Source organism: Nerophis ophidion, linkage group LG12 (assembly GCF_033978795.1).
Source record: "Nerophis ophidion isolate RoL-2023_Sa linkage group LG12, RoL_Noph_v1.0, whole genome shotgun sequence".
Lineage (NCBI taxonomy): Eukaryota > Metazoa > Chordata > Actinopteri > Syngnathiformes > Syngnathidae > Nerophis > Nerophis ophidion.
In genome coordinates, this window is record NC_084622.1 from 57,895,167 (window position 1) to 57,916,588 (window position 21,422).

The 21,422-nt window shown below is 39.3% G+C and overlaps 2 protein-coding genes across 3 annotated transcripts in view; one reads left to right on the forward strand and one right to left on the reverse strand.

The window, feature by feature from the left end:
* Positions 1–2,154: 2,154 nt before the first annotated feature.
* On the reverse strand, positions 2,155–11,772 carry LOC133563847 (coiled-coil domain-containing protein 113-like). The gene is made up of 9 exons (XM_061918111.1): positions 11,663–11,772; positions 9,608–9,734; positions 7,173–7,334; positions 6,959–7,087; positions 6,558–6,671; positions 6,367–6,465; positions 4,269–4,376; positions 2,810–2,965; positions 2,155–2,727 (listed from the first exon to the last, which is right to left on the reverse strand). The coding sequence occupies exons 1-9, from the start codon at positions 11,743–11,745 to the stop codon at positions 2,635–2,637; spliced, it is 1,071 nt and encodes a 356-aa protein (XP_061774095.1). The 5' UTR covers positions 11,746–11,772; the 3' UTR covers positions 2,155–2,634.
* A 2,553-nt stretch (positions 11,773–14,325) lies between these two features.
* parp12a (poly (ADP-ribose) polymerase family, member 12a) overlaps positions 14,326–21,422 on the forward strand; it is a 36,992-nt gene continuing 29,895 nt past the window's right edge. For both annotated transcript variants that reach the window (XM_061917849.1, XM_061917850.1), the window contains exon 1: positions 14,326–14,768. In XM_061917849.1, coding sequence (XP_061773833.1) covers positions 14,449–14,768 — 320 coding nt within the window. In that variant the 5' untranslated portion in view covers positions 14,326–14,448. The remainder of the gene's footprint in view (positions 14,769–21,422) is intronic.

A 21,422-nucleotide genomic window follows, 5' to 3' on the forward strand; every position in this document is an offset into this window, starting at 1 on the left:
GTTTCAATTTAGCAGGAAGTGTTGCGCCGTAGCCAGACCGGGATAGCAGAGAAGGAGAACAAAACGTTCAATAAGTGGCGGATATATATTTGCAAGGCCATTTTCAAGAAGGATATTTGAAGAGAAACTACATCTTGTGAGACGATGTTGACCAACCCCGGAAGCTAGCTCAGCTGTTCTGGCGATGAAATGGGCAAATGCTCGCCATTTCCACCCGAATAAGCCGACGACGAGGGGTACCACTAGCTTATACGGCGTCGAATATCTGCTACAAATTGTGAGTTCAAATATAATTTTTTTCACTTTGAATGTTTTTTGCAATTTTAATTTCTACAGTACCACATACAATGTTTTAATTGCTGATGCGTTTTAATTGTTTTCAAATTCACCAGAAAATCACCCATTTTGTATACTGTTGATGTGATTCAATGCTCAGTAGGGCGTAAATGTGTTTCTGTATAGTATTTCTCCAGCAATGGTCATGTGGTGACATCAATTATAGTATTTTGAGAGGTAATCATTGAAGTCGGAGATCACTGAAGGCCTAGGTGAGAAATGCATGGTCCGCCACGATATATCAGATGCAACTTGGGTGAAGTGTCTTGCTCAAGGACACAACGTGGCTATGATGGCGGAAGCTGGATTCAAACCTGGAACCCGCATGTTGCTGGCACAGCCGCTCTACCGTATAAGTCAGGGGTCACCAACGCGGTGCCCGCGGGCACCAGGTAGCCCGTGAGGATCAGATAGTAGCCCGCTGGCCTGTTTCTTAAATTAGCTCAAATAGCAGCACTTACCAGTGAGCTGCCTCTATTTTTTAAATTGTATTTATTTACCAGCAAGCTGGTCTCGCTTTGCTCGACATTTTTAATTCTAAAAGAGACAAAACTCAAATAGAATTTGAAAATCCAAGAAAATATTTTAAAGAATTTGTCTTCACTTGTTTAAATAAATTCATTTATTTTTTTACTTTGCTTCTTATAACTTTCAGAAAGACAATTTTAGAGGAAAAAATACAACTTTAAAAATTATTTTAGGATTTTTAAACACATTTACCTTTTAAATTCCTTCCTCTTCTTTCCTGACAATTTATTTTTTTATTGGAAAGAATAAAAAATACATTTTAATTCTTCATTTTAGCTTCTGTTTTCTTGACGGAGAATATTTGTGAAATCTTTCTTCAAACTAATTATGATTAAAATAAAAAAAAATTCTGGCAAATCTAGAAAATCTTTAGAATCAAACTTAAATATTATTTCAAAGTCTTTTGAATTTCTTTTAAAAAAGTTGTTCTAGAAAATGTAGAAGAAATAATGATTTGTCTTTGTTAGAAATATAGCTTGGTCCAATTTGTTGTATATTCTAACAAAATGCAGATTGGATTTTAACCTAATTAAAACATGTCATCAAAATTCTAAAATCAATATTAATCAGGAAAAATTACTAATGGTGATCCATAAATAATTTTTTTAATTTTTTTCAAAAAGATTCGAATTAGCTAGTTTTTCTCTTCATTTTTTTCGGTTGAATTTTGAATTTTAAAGAGTCGAAATTGAAGATAATCTATGTTTCAAAATGTAATTTAAATTTTTTCCGTGTTTTCTCCTCTTTTAAACCGTTCAATTACCGTATTTTTTTAACTATAAGTCGCAGTTTTTTTTCATAGTTTGGCTGGGGGTGCGACTTATACTCAGGAGCGACTTATGTGTGAAATTATTAACACATTAACGTAAAATATCAAATATTATTATTTAGTTCATTCATGTAAGAGACTAGACGTATAAGATTTCATGGGATTTAGCAGTTAAGAGTGACAGATTGTTTGGTAAATGTATAGCATGTTCTATATGTTATAGTTATTTGAATGACTCTTACCATAATATGTTACGTTAACATACCAGGCACCTTCTCAGTTGGTTATTTATGCCTCATATAACGTACACTTATTCAGCCTGTTGTTCACTATTCTTTATTTATTTTAAATTGCCTTTCAAATGTCTATTCTTGGTGTTGGGTTTTATCAAATAAATTTCCGCCAATAATGCGACTTATACTCCAGTGCGACTTATATATGTCTTTTTCCTTCTTTATTATGCATTTTTGGCGGGTGCGGCTTATACTCCGGAGCGACTTATACTCCGAAAAATACGGTAAGTGTTTTTTTCATCATGTATTCTCTACAAGAAACCTTCCGTAAAAGGAAAAAAAATGTACGACGGAATGACAGACAGAAATACCCATTTTTTAAATATTTATAGATTTATTCAGTAAAGGTAAATTGAGCAAATTGGCTATTTCTGGCAATTTATTTAAGTGTGTATTAAACTGGTAGCTCTTCGCATTAATCAGTACCCAAAAAGTAGCTCTTGGTTTCAAAAAGGTTGGTGACCCATGGTCTAAGTCATGTGATTTTTCTATGGGGGTTGAATGTTTCTTTGCAATAACTTAATTGAAATTTTTGTTTCCAGTAAATGTCTATATATTGTAATTGATTGCCCTAAAAGGTGTCCAATTTTGGAACTTTTCCATCAACGTTTTCTGGAAATTTAAAACTACACTAAGAAACAGGATCATTAGAAGAAGTTAATTTCTAATTCTAAATTCTTCTGACTCTCCGCTGTGTTCACTGGCATTCTATGCTATGTGTGGCAGCTTCACTGTGCCAACATCTGCACTGTTTACAGGAGTGCCTCTGGGTTGCTTCCAGGATTTCTTCTTTGAGGTCATCTGGTCAGAGCAGACTAGATGGTATTCCAGAATACCAAACACCCAAAAAAAAAAAAGGCTTCATGTCAAGAGGTCGCCTTACCTCAGCAACTCCAACCTTCCTCTGCCAAGCGTGAACGCTCTGCTGCAGCTTTTTGTGTTCGTCCTTGATGTGCATGTATTGGGAAACGTCAGGTGCCTGGTACTCTGACATCTGGCGACGCAGCTGCTTGTTGACGCCCTCGGCCTTCAAACGTTCCTGCAAAGACAAATAGTTGGGAGGAAGATTAGGAAGCACTAGAAGAAATGAATGTGAAATAATGTCTGCACTAACTTGTTATGTATTGTTGGACCCACAATGAACACAAAACACTGACAGAAGATAAATGGTAAATGTTAGGTGTCGGCATGCCGTTTTTGTCCAGTGTTTCACACACATTTGACAAAATTGGTACAACTGGTTCACACCCGATAATTGGAAACACATTATAACTCATCTGGTCTGCCAGAGAATAAGACGACGGAGCAGGGGACATCTGCGTAGTCAACGTAGATCATATGTTAACGTGGACCCGACTTAAACAAGTTGACAAACGTATTCGGGTGTTACCATTTAGTGGTCTATTGTACAGAATATGTACTGTAATACAAGTTTCAATCAATCAATCAATGTATATGATTACTTTAATCAGTAATCACAATCCCCTTTTTAACACACTTTCATTATAGGGACTCCCATCAGTTTAGTAAACCAGCCATAATTCGGTGTATTCCCGAGAGCCCAACATATGCGGTCCCTTCCAAGGTTTCTCGTTGTCCCCATATGGTTGAGTTTTTTTTGCCCTGTCATTGTGGCTTGTGCAGCCCTTTGAGACATTTGTGACTAAGGGCTTGTGAGGAGGCGTGGCCGGTGGACCTGCAGCGAGGCGGGACACGCTGCCGCCGGCTCCGAGAGGAGAGTCAGGTGCATGGATGGCCCACCTGGGCGCGATTCTGTAATCACCTCTCAGCGTGTAAAAGGGCAGCAGGAGGGGCAGAAGGAGCTGGAGAGCCGCAGGTGCATACAGAGCGAAAGCAACAGAGAGCGAGACACAGACGACGACGCGGGAAGCTGAAAAGCGACCGGAAGAGCGAGCGGTGGAAGAGGAAGGAGCTGAAAAGCGACCCGACCAGAGACTGAGTATATTGAAAAATAAAACGAAGTCACAAAACTGCTCGCCGTTATGTCACTTCTTGGTGGTCCATGGAACCCGGGTGGAAGAAGACCTACACAGGGCTATATAAGTAAACTTTGATGATGATGATGATGATGACACGGGAGACACTTATACTGTTTAGTGTCACGTGTGAGAGCTGGAGCTTATCCCAGATGACATTAAAGAAGAAGCCAGTCGCTCACAGGGCACATATAGACACATTAATACCCATGGACACTTTAGGGCTCCAAATGACCTAACGTGGACATTTTAGAACTTTGAGAGGAAACCAGAGTTGATGGAAAAACCCACGCAATCATGAAGAAAACATGCAAAGCCCACACAAAAGTGTAATTGTTTGATAACCTCTTCAGCACGCAGTATCGCCTGCTCAATTTTCTGCAGCATCTTCTTCCTCCTGGTGATGGCACTGCTCAGCTCTACGGACTCCTGTGTCACACCATGAAGTGCTTCCTGTCCACACATTTTGAAGGGGAAATGCACGTTGTTGAATACTGCCTGATATTCACAATTCTTATGTGAGACGAGAACACATCTATCTTTGTTTTGTTTATGCATTCTAATTTGTTATGTACGGCAAGTGTGAGGTGGCTAACAATTAAGCTAATGGGAGTCATCTATTTTGCCAATAAAGCCTCTCAACAAAACATACAAAAACTGCCAACAATACTATTTACGTGATGTGTCATGTATTATTATAATCGCGTATGCCTAGCAACTACTTTTAGTGGCACCGTGATAACAGAGAGGTAACTAGTGTATGCCGCTATTGACATACTGTAGTGTACTGCATCGCCTCTGAGTTAGTAAAAGTTAATTCTAGATTATAAATCATGCCACTCACTTGTATGTTAGAAGGTTATAGACATAAACCAAGAAGTCGGTCAACTATGACACTTAACTTACATTGGGATATTGTAAGAAAGACACAAAAAGACGCTTGTTTGCGTCCATCCTTTTTGTTTGTTTGTTTTACCTTAGTGAGGATGATGATTAATTCTTCATCCGAATGAGAAGCTAAAAATATGCCATCAGTTGGCAGTCCAGTGAGAGCAGACAGCGTATAGTAAGTGATTGTATTTCTTGTTTAGCACTATTGCTACTTTCTGGATCTGCTAATCACACAGCTTCTAAAACCTATAGCTTATCCTTCTTATATTCAGGTCCAAATATATAGGGTTCTGGATCATCATTTGTCCCAAAGTAGTCGTTTTTGGGTCTCATGTCTGTCATAATTAGTGGTAGTTGTTGTTGTTGAAGAAGAAAATAGCAAATGTTGTGATGCGTCAGTGAAATTGATGCACTTAGAAGTACCAAAATTCCTAAATAATAAATTTTCTTAGGAATGTACCTGTTACTACATATAATACATATATACTTACTAGGGGTGTGGGGAAAAAAATCAATTTGAATTTGAATTGCGATTCTCACGTTGTGCAATTCAGAATCGATTCGCATTTTAAAAAAAAAAATATATATATATATATATATTTTTTTTTTTTCTTATTAATCCAACAAAACAATAAACAGCAATACCATAACATTGCAATCCAATTCCAAAACCAAACCTGACCCAGCAACACTCAGAACTGCAATAAACAGAGCAATTGAGGAGACACAAACACGACACAGAAAAAACCAAAAGTAGTGAAACAAAAATGAATATTATCAACAACAGTAATTTCAGCATTGCAGTGATTAAAAATCCCTCATTGACATTATCATAAGACATTTATAAAAATGTTTAAAAAAAAGAACAATAGTGTCACAGTGGCTTACATTTGCATTGCATCTCATAAGCTTGACAACACACTGTGTCCAATATTTTCCCAAACATAAAATAAGTCATATTTTTGGTTTGTTTAATATTTAAAACAAATTTACATTATTGCAATCAGTTGATAAAACATAGTCCTTTACAATTATAAAAGCTTTTTTTTTTTAAATATTTACTACTCTGCTAGCATGTCAGCAGACTGGGGTAGATCCTGCTGAAATCCTATGTATTGAATGAATACGGAATCGTTTTGAAACGGAAAAATATCGTTTTTGAATCGAGAATCGCGTTGAATCGAAAAAATCGATTTATAATCGACTCACGACCCTAAGAATCGAAATTGAATCGAATCGTGGGACACCCAAAGATTTGCACCCCTAATACTTACAGTGTGCAATAAAATGTTGATGGAGGTTTTTGGATGTTTAAGCGCGCCTTATAGGTGGAATTAGCTCCATTGTTAGCTGACTTTTGGTAGCGCTTATTTACAAGTTAAAATCCTTTTTTTTTTTTAAACATGCGTGCTTGTCTTATGTAAGGATTGTGAAGGATAGACAAAATTCCCCAAAAATGCAGTACCCCTTTAACAACATGAGTTGAAGAGAAATACAGCTCAAAATGGCGATGTAAACAACTTAACTGGTCTGGCACAGGTGTGTGAGCTACCTGGTGAGAGTTGAGGACACGCTGCGCTTGTAAAACTTTGATTTGGAGCTCTCCGATGTTGACGTCGATTATCGGGTCGCTGTACTCCATGAAAATGTCCTGCATGCAACACAAATGAAGGAGTGTTCAACCATCAACTTGACATCAAGTTTGCTCATGTGTGTCCCTCATGTCAAACCCAGCCTCCTCACCTCAAGTCCTGCTTTCCCCATGTCTCGCTTCTCCTGCAGCTGCTGCTGGAGCTTTTTCTCCTGCCGCTTCAGGGCATGGATCTTTAGTTTCAAAGTCTCACACTGGGTAGCTTGCTGGGATTGTGGGTAGGGATAGCATTAATTAATATTGAAACGTGAACATATTTTTAAAGAAAATTTAATTTACAAACACAATAGTCAAAACATGTTACCACTTCTGCCATTCTGTTTTCATGGCCTTTTGTGACCCAGTGTAATGTCATTAACTCAGCAAATGAGACACAATATGGACTGACGAAGCACCAAACAAGGCAACTTATATCAATATTTTAGTTCAAAAAAAGTATTCTCTGCAGTTAAGTAAGCAAACACAGCTGTAAATAAACAGTGGTTATACTTACCTTACTCCTTATGTACTGGAGCACCTTCTCTGGTTCTCTCAAGTTTGAGATCTTCATCATTACGTCTTCCAATTCATTCTTGGACCTGCGAATGTCTGCACGCTCTGCTTCTATTTCTTTCAGAGAGGCCTTGAAGACAGTAAAATGGTAGTGAAAATGTGGCGGATGTATGTGTTTCTTTTTTTTAATGTTTCTTTTACTTTGTGCCATTAACCTTGTAGTCGTCCTTTGTTCTCTCAAATGTTTCTCTGTGCTTCTCTTTGTCTTTTATCACCTCTGCTACTTCCCTTTGCGCCACGCAGAGTCTCTGTTCCGATGTTAGCTGCAAAAGGCCATCGGACAAGTGGCACTCAGATCTCCGCTCCCATTCTTGACCCTGATAAGGTAAAACATACATAATGGACATATGTTTTTTTTTTCAATGGCTGGTAAATATATACTGCTGTACTAACTGTACAATGACTACTCTAAGTTATATCCAAGTTTCATATCCATATAATAAAATAGTTGCTGATATTTGAAGGGTGTGCTCACTTTGGTGAGACACTGTAGATATGGTGCTGCAACTTAATGTAATTATATTTATTCCAATACATTCTCTGGAAGTATTGGAAGAAACTTCATGAATGTTTTTTGTGACCAACAAGTATGCGTTCCAATTACTCTATCACAAAAAAACAAGAATTGTAGAAATTATTGGAAACTCAAGACAGCTATGATATTTTGTTCTTTACAAGTGTATGCCCCAAGTGGAGGAGTTCAAGTACCTAGGAGTCTTGTCACGAGTGAGGGAAGAGTGGATCGTGAGATCGACAGGCGGATCGGTGCGGCGTCTTCAGTAATGCGGACGTTGTACCGATCCGTTGTGGTGAAGAAGGAGCTGAGCCGGAAGGCAAAGCTCCCAATTTACCGGTCGATCTACGTTCCCATCCTCACCTATGGTCATGAGCTTTGGGTCATGACCGAAAGGATAAGATCACGGGTACAAGCGGCCGAAATGAGTTTCCTCCGCCGTGTGGCGGGGCTCTCCCTTAGAGATAGGGTGAGAAGCTCTGCCATCCGCGAGGAACTCAAAGTAAAGCCGCTGCTCCTCCACATCGAGAGGAGCCAGATGAGGTGGTACGGGCATCTGGTCAGGATGCCACCCGAACGCCTGCCTAGGGAGGTGTTTAGGGCACGTCCAACCGGTAGGAGGCCACGGGGAAGACCCAGGAAACGTTGGGAAGACTATGTCTCCCGGCTGGCCTGGGAACGCCTCGGGATCCCCCGGGAAGAGCTAGACGAAGTGGCTGGGGAGAGGGAAGTCTGGGTTTCCCTGCTTAAGCTGTTGCCCCCGCGACCCGACCTCGGATAAGCGGAAGATGATGGATGGATGGATGGATGGACAAGTGTATATAAACTTTTGACCACAACTATATATATATTATATATATATATATATATATATGTGTATATATATATATATATTCCTCATGCACTAATTGACTAAAAGAGTGCGCACTTTCCACACGCTCGCCCGACACAGCGGCGCGAGCGCAATGACGTCACTTTATCGATGGGGAAATACATTTTTAGACAATATGATTTGCCTGAGCGTCTAGGACAGGGGTTCTCAACCTTTTTCCAGTGATGTACCCCCTGTGAATTTTTTTTTTATTCAAGTACCCCCTAATCAGAGCAAAGCATTTTTGGTTGAAAAAAAGAGATAAAGAAGTAAAATACAGCACTATGTCACCAGTTTTGGATTTATTAAATTGTATAACAGTGCAAGATATTGCTCATTTTGTTGCGGTCTTTCTTGAACTATTTGGAAAAAAAGTTATAAAAATAACTAAAAACTTGTTGAAAAATAAACAAGTGATTCAATTATATATACAGATTTCCATACATAAAAGTAATCATCAACTTAAAGTGCCCTTTTTGGGGATTGTAATAGAGATCCATCTGGATTCATGAACTTAATTCCAAACATTTCTTCACAAAAAAAGAAATCTTTAACATCAATATTTATGGAACATATCCACAAAAAAATCGAGCTGTCAACACTGAATATTGCATTATTGCATTTCTTTTCACAGTTTATGAACTTAAAATCATATTTTGTTGAATTATTATTCAATAAATATATTTATAAAGGATTTTTGAATTGTTGCTATTTTTAGAATTTTTTTTTTTAAATCTCACGTACCCCTTGACATACCTTCAAGTACCCCCAGGGGTGGGGCGGTATAGCTCGGTTGGTAGAGTGGCCGTGCCAGCAACTTAAGGGTTGCAGGTTCGATTCCTGCTTCCGCCATTCTAGTCACTGCCGTTGTGTCCTTGGGCAAGACACTTCACCCACGTGCTCCCAGTGCCTGGTTTAAATGTAACTTAGATATTGGGTTTCACTATGTAAAGCGCTTTGAGTCACTAGAGAAAAGCGCTATATAAATATAATTCACTTCACTTCACGCGTACCCCCATTTGAGAACCACTGGTCTAGGAGACCCCGAGAGTAACAAGCGGTAGAAAATATATTAGAAAGGACAAATTTAAAAAAAACTAAACTTGAGACTTCCCGCCGGCTGGATTTTGGACGCTGGCGGGCCGTAATCAGCCTATGGTTCGTAGTTTGGGGACCCCTGGTATAGGTCTTTACAACATGCTCACCTTGCTCTCAGTGGTTTTCTCTACTCCCATATTCTCATGCTCGGTCAACAAGAGTTCCTGAGGGTCCATGCGGGTGATAAAACGTTCAAACATCTCATTCTCTGCCAAGAGTGCTGCGTTGGAACATCTAGCGGACAGAATATTCAAGTCAGTGAAAAGGCTTAAAACTAAAAAGGGGGAATCAAAATGTTTGAACATTCCATCCATGTGTTAGATTAAGGCAGTTCTTCTCAACTATTTTTGTCATGCCCCCCTGAGGGACATATTTTTTTCACACCCCCACTAAATTGAAATACGATGGGGAACCTGATAATATTTATTTATTCATCCGTACAAGCCATTGTATGAGTTGCTGGCACCAGCACCGGCATGCCACTTAGCTGAAGACATGTGTGTTGTTATCTCACGCCACCCGGACACCTTATCCTGCCCGTCCCACTGTTTAAGAAGTGCTGTAAAACTTTTAAAGGATATCATATTTCCTGGTTCAGCCTGTTGATTAATTCGAGCAGTGCTGCCACCTTGTTGGAAACTTGTGTATCGTTCAAAAATGAATAAGGACCTATTACTGGAAGTTTCACGGCCCTATGAAGACTCACCACCGTGGACCGTGTTGCTCCAAAACCTATATGTACCTTTCAGTATTAATGGTGCCTTCACAGATTTGTAAGTTATCAATGGGCACTAATACACCCCCATACCATCACAGATGCTACCTTTTGAACTTTGCGCCTAAAACAATCAGGATGGTTATTTTCCTCTCTGTTCCGGAGGACACGACGTCGACAGTTTCCAAAAACTATGTGGACTCGTCAGACCACAGAACACTTTTCCACTTTGCATCAGTCTATCTCAGATGAGCTCCCGAGGCTAGCGAAGCCGGCGGCGTTTCTGGGTGTTGTTGATATATGGCTTACGCTTTGCGTAGCAGAGTTTTAACTTGCACTTACAGGTGTAGCGAAAGACTGTAGTTACTGACAGTGGTTTTCTGAAGTGTTCCTGAGCCCATGTGGTGATATCCTTTACACACTGATGTCGGTTTTTGATGCAGGGTATTGAGGGAGCGAAGGATCGAAAGTCTGTAATATCATCGCTTACATGCAGTGATTTCTCCAGATTCTCTGAACTTTTTGATGATATTATGGACTGTACATGGTGAAATCCCTAAATTCCCTGCAATAGCTCGTTGAGAAATGTTGCTCTTAAACTGTTCAACAATTTGCTGATGCATTTGTTCACAAAGTGGTGACTCTCGCCCAATCCTTGTTTGTGAATGACTGTGCATTTCATGGAAGCTGCATCTCTGCGCTGCTGATCCGCCTCCGCTTGGGATGGTTTCCTATTGGCTCCACTGTGGACGGGACTCTCACTGCTGTGTTGGATCCACTATGGATTGAACTTTCACAGTATCATATTAGACCCGCTCAACATCCATTGCTTTCACATATGCGGTCCTCTCCAAGGTTTCTCATAGTCCTCATTGTCACCGACGTCCCACTGGGTATGAGTTTTCCTTGCCCTTATGTGGGCCCTACCGAGGATGTTGTAGTGGTTTGTGTTGTGGTTTGTGCAATCCTTTGAGACACTAGTGATTTAGGCCTATATAAATAATCATTGATTGATTGATTGATTATATACCCAATCACGGCACCCTCCTGTTCCTAATTACACTGTTCCAAATAAGTTTGTGATGAGCATTCCTCAAATTTCTCAGTCTTTTTTGCCACTTGTGTCAGCTTTTTTTTAAAACATGTTGCAAGCATCAAATTTCAAATGAGCTAACATTTGCAAAAAATAACATTTTCCAGTTTGAATGTTAAGTATCTTGTCTTTGCCGTCCATTCAATTAAATATAGGTTGAAAATTAAAATGTATTGTGTTTTTATTGACTATTTAGACAACTTGCCCATTAGTTTTGGGTTTTGTATATGCTACAAGCTAAGCTAGCATGCGCAGTATTCTCTGTTGCCAAAGTGCGTGAAAACAAACACACAAACGACCACATTCGACTGCTATAACTTAATTGAACACAGTTATGACATTGTTTTGAGTTACCGTAGCTGTTGTACACGAATGTCGACGACTTCTTGTCGTCCCTGTGGAATGTTCTTCTCCATTCGGGACGGTTTTCCCTCCATGGTTGCTACGCTACACTGCAGTGGTTGCTAGGGGTGGGCGGATCGATTCGGATACCAACCTCAAGGGTGGGTCAGTAGTTTGTCGAAATCAACGTGACAAAATTTACATTTTTCACTTCTCTTCATCTCTAGTAATATTTTTGCTTGTCTTTCGCGCTGTGTTGATATAACCTTATATAGTTTTATATTGCTTACGAACAAACGTGATAACAAAATGTGATATCGAGTCGACACCAACACTTGCACTATTCCCCACGCCAAGTTGGTTCGCTTAGATGTTGTTTTCACAGACTTGTTTTTATAAAAAAAAAATTAAAAAAACATATTTAAGTTTTATATTCATAAATGTACGTTTCTCAATACCCGACCTGTTTTTTGTGTCTTTAAAAAAAGAATTAGAAATTTACTTTAAAACCCTTAATTTCTACCTCTAACAACCAAGTTTTGAAAAGTATATATATATATATACACACACACACACACATATATATATATATATATATATATATATATATATATATATATATATATATATATATATATATATATATACACACACACATATATATATATATATATATATATATATATATATATATATATATATATATATATATATATATATATATATATATATATATATATATGTAACCGAGGGTTTATATAAATCGCCTATACCAGTGGTTCTAAAATGGGGGTACGCATACCCCTGTGGGTACTTGAAGGTATGCCAAGGAGTATGTGAGATATATTTTTAAATATTCTAAAAATAGCAACAATTCAAAAATCCCTTATAAATATATTTATTGAATAATACTTCAACAAAATATGAATGTAAGTTCATAAACTCTGAAAAGAAATGCAACAATGCAATATTCAGTGTTGACAGCTGGATTTTTTGTGGACATGTTCCATAAATATTGATGTTGAAAATGTATTTTTTTGTGAAGAAATGTTTAGAATTAAGTTCATGAATCCAAATGGATCCCTATTACAATCCCCACAGAGGGCACTTTAAGTTGATGATTACTTCTACGTGTAGAAATCTTTATTTATAATTGAATCAGTTGTTTATTTTTCAACAAGTTTTTAGTTATTTTTATATCTTTTTTTCCAAAAAGTTCAAGAGAGACCACTACAAATGAGCAATATTTTGCACTGTTATACAATTTAATAAATCAGAAACTAATGATGTATAGCTGTTTTACTTCTTTATCTCTTTTTTTTTTAACCAAAAATGCTTTACTCTGATTAGGGGGTACTTAAAAATAAAAAAATGTTCACGGGGTGTACATCACTGAAAAAAGGTTGAGAACCACTGGAACATAATTTATCACACTATAAAATAACAAACACGGAGACTCTAGTTTTACACGAGGACCACTTTATTTCATTAGTTTCGCTCCAACATGACACACTTCCATTTCCAACATGACACCATTTCCGTTCATTTCGCTTTCAAAATAAGAGCTCAAGGCAGATGATGTGGTCCTGATGGCTTCATCTGACCGGGATCTTCAGCTCTCGCTGGATCGGTTCGCAGCCGAGTGTGGAGCGACCGGAATGAGAATCAGCACCTCCAAGTCCGAGTCCATGGTTCTCGCCCGCAAAATGGGGGAATGCCATCTCCGGGTTGGGGAGGAGACCCTGCCCCAAGTGGAGGAGTTCAAGTACCTAGGAGTCTTGTTCACGAGTGAGGGAAGAGTGGATCGTGAGATCGACAGGCGGATCGGTGCGGCGTCTTCAGTAATGCGGACGTTGTACCGATCCGTTGTGGTGAAGAAGGAGCTGAGCCGGAAGGCAAAGCTCTCAATTTACCGGTCGATCTACGTTCCCATCCTCACCTATGGTCATGAGCTTTGGGTCATGACCGAAAGGATAAGATCACGGGTACAAGCGGCCCAAATGAGTTTCCTCCGACGTGTGCCGGGGCTCTCCCTTAGAGATAGGGTGAGAAGCTCTGCTATCCGGGAGGAACTCAAAGTAAAGCCGCTGCTCCTTCACATCGAGAGGAGCCAGATGAGGTGGTTCGGGCATCTGGTCAGGATGCCACCCGAACGCCTCCCTAGGGAGGTGTTTAGGGCACGTCCAACCGGTAGGAGGCCACGGGGAAGACCCAGGACACGTTGGGAAGACTATGTCTCCCGGCTGGCCTGGGAACGCCTCGGGATCCCCCGGGAAGAGCTAGACGAAGTGGCTGGGGAGAGGGAAGTCTGGGTTTCCCTGCTTAGGCTGTTGCCCCCGCGACCCGACCTCGGATAGGCGGAAGATGATGGATGGATGGCATATACTGCATAACAGGAACTTAACATCACAAAGAAGCAAAACCATTAAAATAGGTTACTTAGCTCCCCTCCTACAAAAAGAAACGTCCTTGGTTCAACACAATAACAGGCTAAGTGCCAAAAACAACACAAACAGGCAAAACCATAAAAATAGTTTATATATATATATATATATATATATATATATATATATATATATATATATATATATAGTAAGAAAAATGATCTCGATTTCTCCATTTTTTTTTTTTTTTCCCCCGGTGCCTTATTTTTTTTAATCAACTTCCGTGTTTTGGCGAAACCATTGATAGGGCGGGAAATACCCTTCTCGAGAGTTTCAGTTTTGTTTCTCTGAAAGCAGCTTGCTATCCACAGTAGACGGAACTAGTTCCACAAACGGTGAAGAACCAGGTGGAAGATGACTTCAGAGGTGTCTAAATTCGTGGTCCAGACCCTCTGTGACAACCACGGCAGTTTGGACTTCCAAAGCCTCACAGCCACGCTGGAACAGAGGTTGACTGTGGCGGACTCGATCCTTCGCCAAGTCCTTTCCGAAGATGGTAAAATAGTCGTGATTCCGGGCGTCCTGGCAGTCGCCCGGGGTCAATTATTCAGCCGGGACAGCTTGATAGTGGCCAAAACTGCCCTACGACTTTGTCAGAAGAAACCTGGCGAGTGTACACAATGCCACAATTTGCACCTGTGCAAATTTTACGTTTTGGGGAGCTGCGCGTTTGGGTAAGTCAATGTCAAATGTTTGTCTAGGATGTGTTTTAAAATGACAAGTTGGTCTAATATCCCCCTAAGATCCAGTTTGAATAAGTATTTGATCCTGGATATATAATATTTTATGTTGGCTGCCATATTCATTAAAGCAGTGTTTTTCAACCACTGTGCCGCGGCACACTAGTGTGCCGTGAGATACAGTCTGGTGTGCCGTGGGAGATTCTCTAATTTCACCTATTTGGGTTAAAAATATTTTTTGCAAACCAGTAATTATAGTCTGCAAATTATGTGTTGTTGTTGAGTGTCGGTGCTGTCTAGAGCTATTCCATATCAGTAGGTGGCAGCCGGTAGCTAATTGCAGGAGGCAGTATGGAGGTAAAAAGGTGTCTAATGCTTAAACCAAAAATAAACAAAACGGCATTGAAGCTTAAGGAAGGCTATGCAGAACCAAACTAAAACTGAACGGGCTACAAAAGCAAACAAAAACAGAATGCTGGACGACAGCAAAGACTTACTGTGGAGCAAAGACGGTGTCCACAATGTACAACCGAACATGACATGACAATCAACAATGTCCACACAATAGAAGGATGAAAACAACTGAAATAGTATTGATTCCTAAAACAAAGTAGATGCGGGAAATATCGCTTAAAGCAGGGGTAGGGAACCTATGGCTCTCGAGCCAGACGTGGCTCTTTTGACGACTGCATCCGGCTCTCAAAAAAATATTATCCGACATTACTGTGAACGGGACTCTCGCTGCTGTGTCTTGGATCCTCTTTGGACTGGACTCCCGCGACTGTGTTGTATCCATTGTGGATTGAACTTTCACAGTATCATGTTAGACCCGCTCGACATCCATTGCTTTCCTCCTCTCTAAGGTTCTCATAGTCATCATTGTCACCGACGTCCCACTGGGTCATTATTGTCACCAATGTCCCACTGGGTGTGAGTTTTCCTTGCCCTTATGTGGGCCTACCGAGGATGTCGTGGTGGTTTGTGCAGCCCTTTGAGACACTAGTGATTTAGGGCTATATAAGTAAACATTGATTGATTGATTGATTATTTAACACGATAAATAATAAATAATTATGGTGGTAATCAGTGTTTAAAATAACGTTTAAAATATAAAATATTCTCATTCATTTTAATCCATCCATCCGTTTCCTACCGCACCTGTTGAAGAAGTCGCATTAATGGTAAGAAGTATTTTCTTTATTATTGGTTAGCTTCAAATTAACAATGTTATTAAAAAGAATAAGAGACTTATTATACAAAAAAATGTTGGTCTTACTTAAAAAATGCTCTCATTTAGTTGTATTCACTGTTAAAAATATGATATGGCTCTCACGGAAATACGTTTTAAAATATTTTGCTTTCATGGCTCTCTTGGCCAAAAAGGTTCCTGACCCCCGGAAGACATGAAACTGCTACAGTGAAATACCAACAAAAAAAGAGAACAAGCCACCAAAATAAGAGTGCAAGACAAGAAGTAAAACACTACCCACAGGAAAACAGCAAAAAAGTGAAAATAAGTCATGATGTGATGTGACATGAGGTGACAGTACACCTACTTTGAGACAAGAGCTATAGTGATGCATGCTTGCTTATGCTTTAAGGTCATATCCAACAACTGCAACAAGCACATTTTAATGTTAAGTGAGTTTAAATTTTAAATAATTTCTGCTGGTGGTGTGCCTCCGCATTTTTTCAACGCGAAAAATGTGCCTCGGCTCAAAAAAGGTTGAAAAACACTGCATTAAAGCAGGGGTCTCAGACACATTATTTTGCGGCCCCCAACTTAATATGAAAGTTTAAAGGCCTACTGAGATGAGATTTTCTTATTCAAACGGGGATAGCAGGTCCATTCTATGTGTTATACTTTATCATTCTGCGATATTGCCATATTTTTGCTGAAACGATTTAGTAGAGAACATCGACAATAAAGTTTGCAACTTTTGGTCGCTATTAAAAAAGCCTTGCCTGTGTTGTAAGCACAATACCATTGGGCGCAATTTGCAAAATGCGCAACCGCATTTTGCAAATTTAATGTCAAATCAAATCAAATCAAATGTTTATTGGATTCATCACTATACGGTGTACATCCACGACTAAAAAACTGACTAAACTACTACCACAACTTGGTTTACTATTTATAAAATATAATAATGTAGGGTTACCTGGAACTTGAAATAGGCCACCCGACCTGAATCCACACTTCCCTCGCCAAACACCTTCGTTTCTCAACCCTCACGCTTGGATAAATAGGCTTTGATGCCATCTACGCAGTGTTGGGAGATTGTTTTGCTGTTAGATCGCGTCCAAATTTGCAAAGTGCGCGAGATCGGTGAAATGCTTACAACACCTGTGCCGGAAGTACCAGACGATGTGCGCGCGACGTCACGGGTTTGTAGGGCTCCTCACATCCTCACATTGTTTATTATCATGGCCACCAGCAGCAAGAGCGATTCCGACTGAGAAAGCGACGATTTCCCCATTAATGTGAGCGAGGATGAAAGATTCGTGGATGAGGAAAGTGAGAGTGAAGGACTAGAGAAAACAAAACAAAAAGGCGAGGGCAGTGAGAGCGATTCAGATGTTATTAGACACATTTACTAGGATAATTCTGGAAAATACCTTATCTGCTTATTGTGTTACTAGTGTTTAAGTGAGAATATAAAGTCATACCTAAAAGTCGGAGGGGTGTGGTGACCGCAATTGTCTCTAATGGAAGCCATGGAGGAGCCAAGAAAGTCGCAGCTGCCTTGACAGCTGCAGGAGGATGCAAGCTCCGCTCATGTCACCGGTAAGAGCTGACTTATTACCACAATTTTTTCACCGAAACCTGCCGGATGACATATAGTAGAGAAACAAACATGTTCGCTTGACCGCTCTGTTCCATATTAAAGCTTCACAACAAACAAAGAAACACTGGCTGTGTTTGTGTTGCTAAAGACAGCTGCAATCCACCGCTTTCCACCAACAGCATTCTTCTTTATAGTCTCCATTAATAATTGAACAAATTGCAAAAGATTCAGCTAAACGGATGTCCAAAATACTGTGTAATTATGCGATTAAATCGGACGACTTTTAGCCGTGAGTGGTTCTTTGATAAAATGTCCGCTCCAACCAATAACGTCACAAGCACGCGTCAACATAAGCGTCATCATTCCGTGACGTTTTCAACAGGACACTTCGCGGGAAATGTAAAATTGCAATTTAGTAAACTAAAAAGGCCGTATTGGCATGTGTTGCAATGTTAATATTTCATCATTGATATATAAACTATCAGACTGCGTGGTGGGTAGTAGTGGCTTTCAGTAGGCCTTTAATGTTAGTGCGACCCGCAAGTTTTATTTGAATGGCGCTTGTCAGCGTTGTGTTATTTGGGTCCAAAATGGCTCTTTCAACGTTCTGGGTTGCCTACCCCTGCGTTAGTGGAAAAGCGGCAAATGAGTGAAAGCGACAGAGACGTTGCCATGGAGACGAGGGTTTTCTTACGTGCCCGGCTGCAGTCACACCGCGACACCTGTCCGACAGTAATAACAGTCCCCGATAACCTGGACCAATTCAAAGCGTTATTTTTTTTTTTTTATTGTTTACTTTGCATTGCCTCACACAATGAACACTACATATTAGGGGTGTGGGAAAAAATAGATTCAAATACGAATTGCGGTTCTCACGTTGTGCGATTCAGAATCGATTCTCATTTAAAAAAAAAAAAAAGATTTAAAATTGTTTTTATTATTTATTTATTTATTTATTTTTTTTTTTTTAATCAATCCAACAAACCAATACACAGCAATATCATAACAAAGCAATCCAATTCCAAAACCAAACCTGACCCGGCAACACTCAGAACTGCAAGAAACAGAACAATTGAGGAGACACAAACACGACACAGAACAAACCAAAAGTAGTGAAAAAAAAATGAATATTATCAACAACAGTATCAATATTAGTTATTATTTCAGCATAGCAGTGATTAAAAATCCCTCATTGACATTATCATTAGACATTTATAATAATAATAAAAAAAAGAACAATAGTGTCACAGTGGCTCACACTTGCATCGCATCTCATAAGCTTGACAACACACTGTGTCCAATGTTTTCACAAAGATAAAATAAGTCATATTTTTGGTTCGTTTAATAGTTAAAACAAATTTACATTATTGCAATCAGTTGATAAAACATTGTCCTTTACAATTATACAAGCTTTTTTTTAAAATGTACTACTTTGCAAGCATGTCAGCAGACTGGGCTGGATCCTGCTAAAATCCTATGTATTGAATGAATACAGAATCGTTTTGAATCGGAAAAATATCGGTTTTGAATCGAGAATTGCGTTGAATCGAAAAAAACCGATATATTATAGAATCGCGACCCCAAGAATCAATATTGAATCGAATTGTGGGACACCCAAAGATTTGCAGCACTACTACATATATTTCTATATGACGCCGGATAACACTCGGGGAGCCGTTACTTTTTTGCGCTCGCTATCCCGGTACTTTTTTTCCCGCCGCCCGCCGTGTTGCTGTAGGGAGGAAAAGCGGAACGGCACACATTGCGGAAGTAACATTATTCTCCGTGCGTCGGCTAAATACAAATATATTCCACAAGCCCAAACATGTCTTTTTCAAAGCCTGCAGTGAAGAGAAAAGTTAGTGATTAGCAAAGACAATTCCAGGAAAAGTGGGAGATGCAATATTTCTTTGTTGAGCTCAGGGGCACGCCGGCGTGTTTTATTTGCACAGAGAAAGTTGCGGTGCACAAGGAATACAATTTGAAATGTCATTATACAACTAGACATGCTGAGGAGTATGCAAAAAAAAATGTTAAGAAATGTTTTCTTGCGGCCTAGCCTCACCCAGACTCTGCGTCCAGTGGTCCCCAGGTAAATTGAGTTTGAGACCCCTGCATTAAAGCAACATTTTTGCATCTGACAAAAAACAAAAACACTAACACTGGCTTCCTTGCTGAAACCTTTAACCAAGTTGATATAATTCCTATTTGAATTGTATCAGACACACTATACTTTCTTGGAAGAAGAAACAATAAATCTGTTTTTTTATTTTTATTAATGTGTTTAAATATGTTTTTCTTTTCCCCTTTTAGATTGTAAAGGTTATAAAGGTTGTTTTTTAAATGATAAATGCAAAATAGGTTACACTAGTTCAACTTCTGTTGTAGTCATATTTCTCACGGTTTAGATCAGTCATGTTGTTTAAGAGGGCAGAGCCTGTCGGTTCAATGTCCACAATTGAATTGCTTAGTTGCTCAGACAGCAAGTTGTTTATACAAGTTGAGAGTGGGGTAAGTCGTTTATAATCGGGAAAGACGTTAATGTCTCTTGTATTCATGTCAGCATTTAAGCAAACTACAGTATGTTAGCCGGTTCGTAAATTTAACAAAGTGAAGTGTGTATAGACCCTAGTTCAGCTGTCTTGCAAACATAAGAACGAGCTTAAAAAGTAGATGTGTTTCTGTAAGGGGGGTTCATTTATGGAGCAGCTTGGATGATTCCTTAAAATGTTCCAGTTCCATTCACACATTTGAAAAAAACAACTTGAAAACCAATGTCTTGGAAAAATATATCACTCAAGAATCAACACAGTAGTTACTACTATGATCAATGTTAACTACAAACTAAATATGGGATATAAATAATAATGCTATATTTGTATATAGTATATTATTGGTAAAAATGTTTAACTAACACGTGTACAGGGATTTTTCACATGTCCTTACTGTGTATATAAGTGTTTATGTTGTGTAAAGGAAATTTCATATTTTTAGGAAGCTCATCTTGTATTCAAGATTGTTTATTGCATGGGTGTCAAACTCTGGCCCGCGGGCCAACTTTGGTTTGCCGTGTAATATAATTTGGCCCTTGAGGCAATCTCAAATTAACATTCAACGCCAATACTCATACTTTAACCCTCCAGGTTTTTCCGGGAGACTCTCGAAGTTCAGTGCCTCTCCCGGCAACCATTCTTACGAATTTCTCTCGATTTATACCCGGACAACAATATTGGGGGCGTGCCTTAAAGGCATTGCCTTTAGCGTTCCCTACAACATGTCGTCACATCCGCTTTTCCTCCCTACAAACTGCGTGCCAGCCCAGTCACATAATACATGCACAAGTGAATACAAGACATACTTGGTCAACAGCCATACAGGTCACAATGAGGTTGGCCGTATAAACAACTTAAACACTGTTACTAATATGCGCCACACTGTGAACCCACACCAAACAAGAATGACAAACACATTTTGGTAGAATATCCGCACCGTAACACAACATAAACACAACAGAACAAATACCCAGAACGCCTTGCAGCACTAACTCTTCCGGGACGCGACAATATAGACTCCCCCCCCATACACCCACACACACACACCTCAACCCTGCCCACCTCATTGTTATTTTATTTTCAAATTTTCAAATAGTAGTCAAAGAGGCAGATAATTGATATATGGGTCCGATATTCATTTTCAGTAAAATGTATTTAAAACATGAATTATCAGTTAGCAGTTGGACAAGGTTTTAAGTATTTTTTTAATTTTTTATATTATTTTTGAGGAAACGTTGGACCAGTAGCAACATAATGTTTAATTCCACGCAAATGTTGTCGTTAGTTTAGGACCAAACAACATCAGG

Bases quoted from the DNA above. Each gene is read 5' to 3' on its own strand.
- LOC133563847 (XM_061918111.1), bottom strand. From the start codon at position 11,745: ATGGAGGGAAAACCGTCCCGAATGGAGAAGAACATTCCACAGGGACGA. The intron at 4,377-6,366 runs GTAGCTCACACA...ATGTGTGGACAG, and splicing joins GTGTCCTCAACTCTCACCAG to GAAGCACTTCATGGTGTGAC. The intron at 2,966-4,268 runs GTTATCAAACAA...TTGTCTTTGCAG, and splicing joins CGATACTGCGTGCTGAAGAG to GAACGTTTGAAGGCCGAGGG.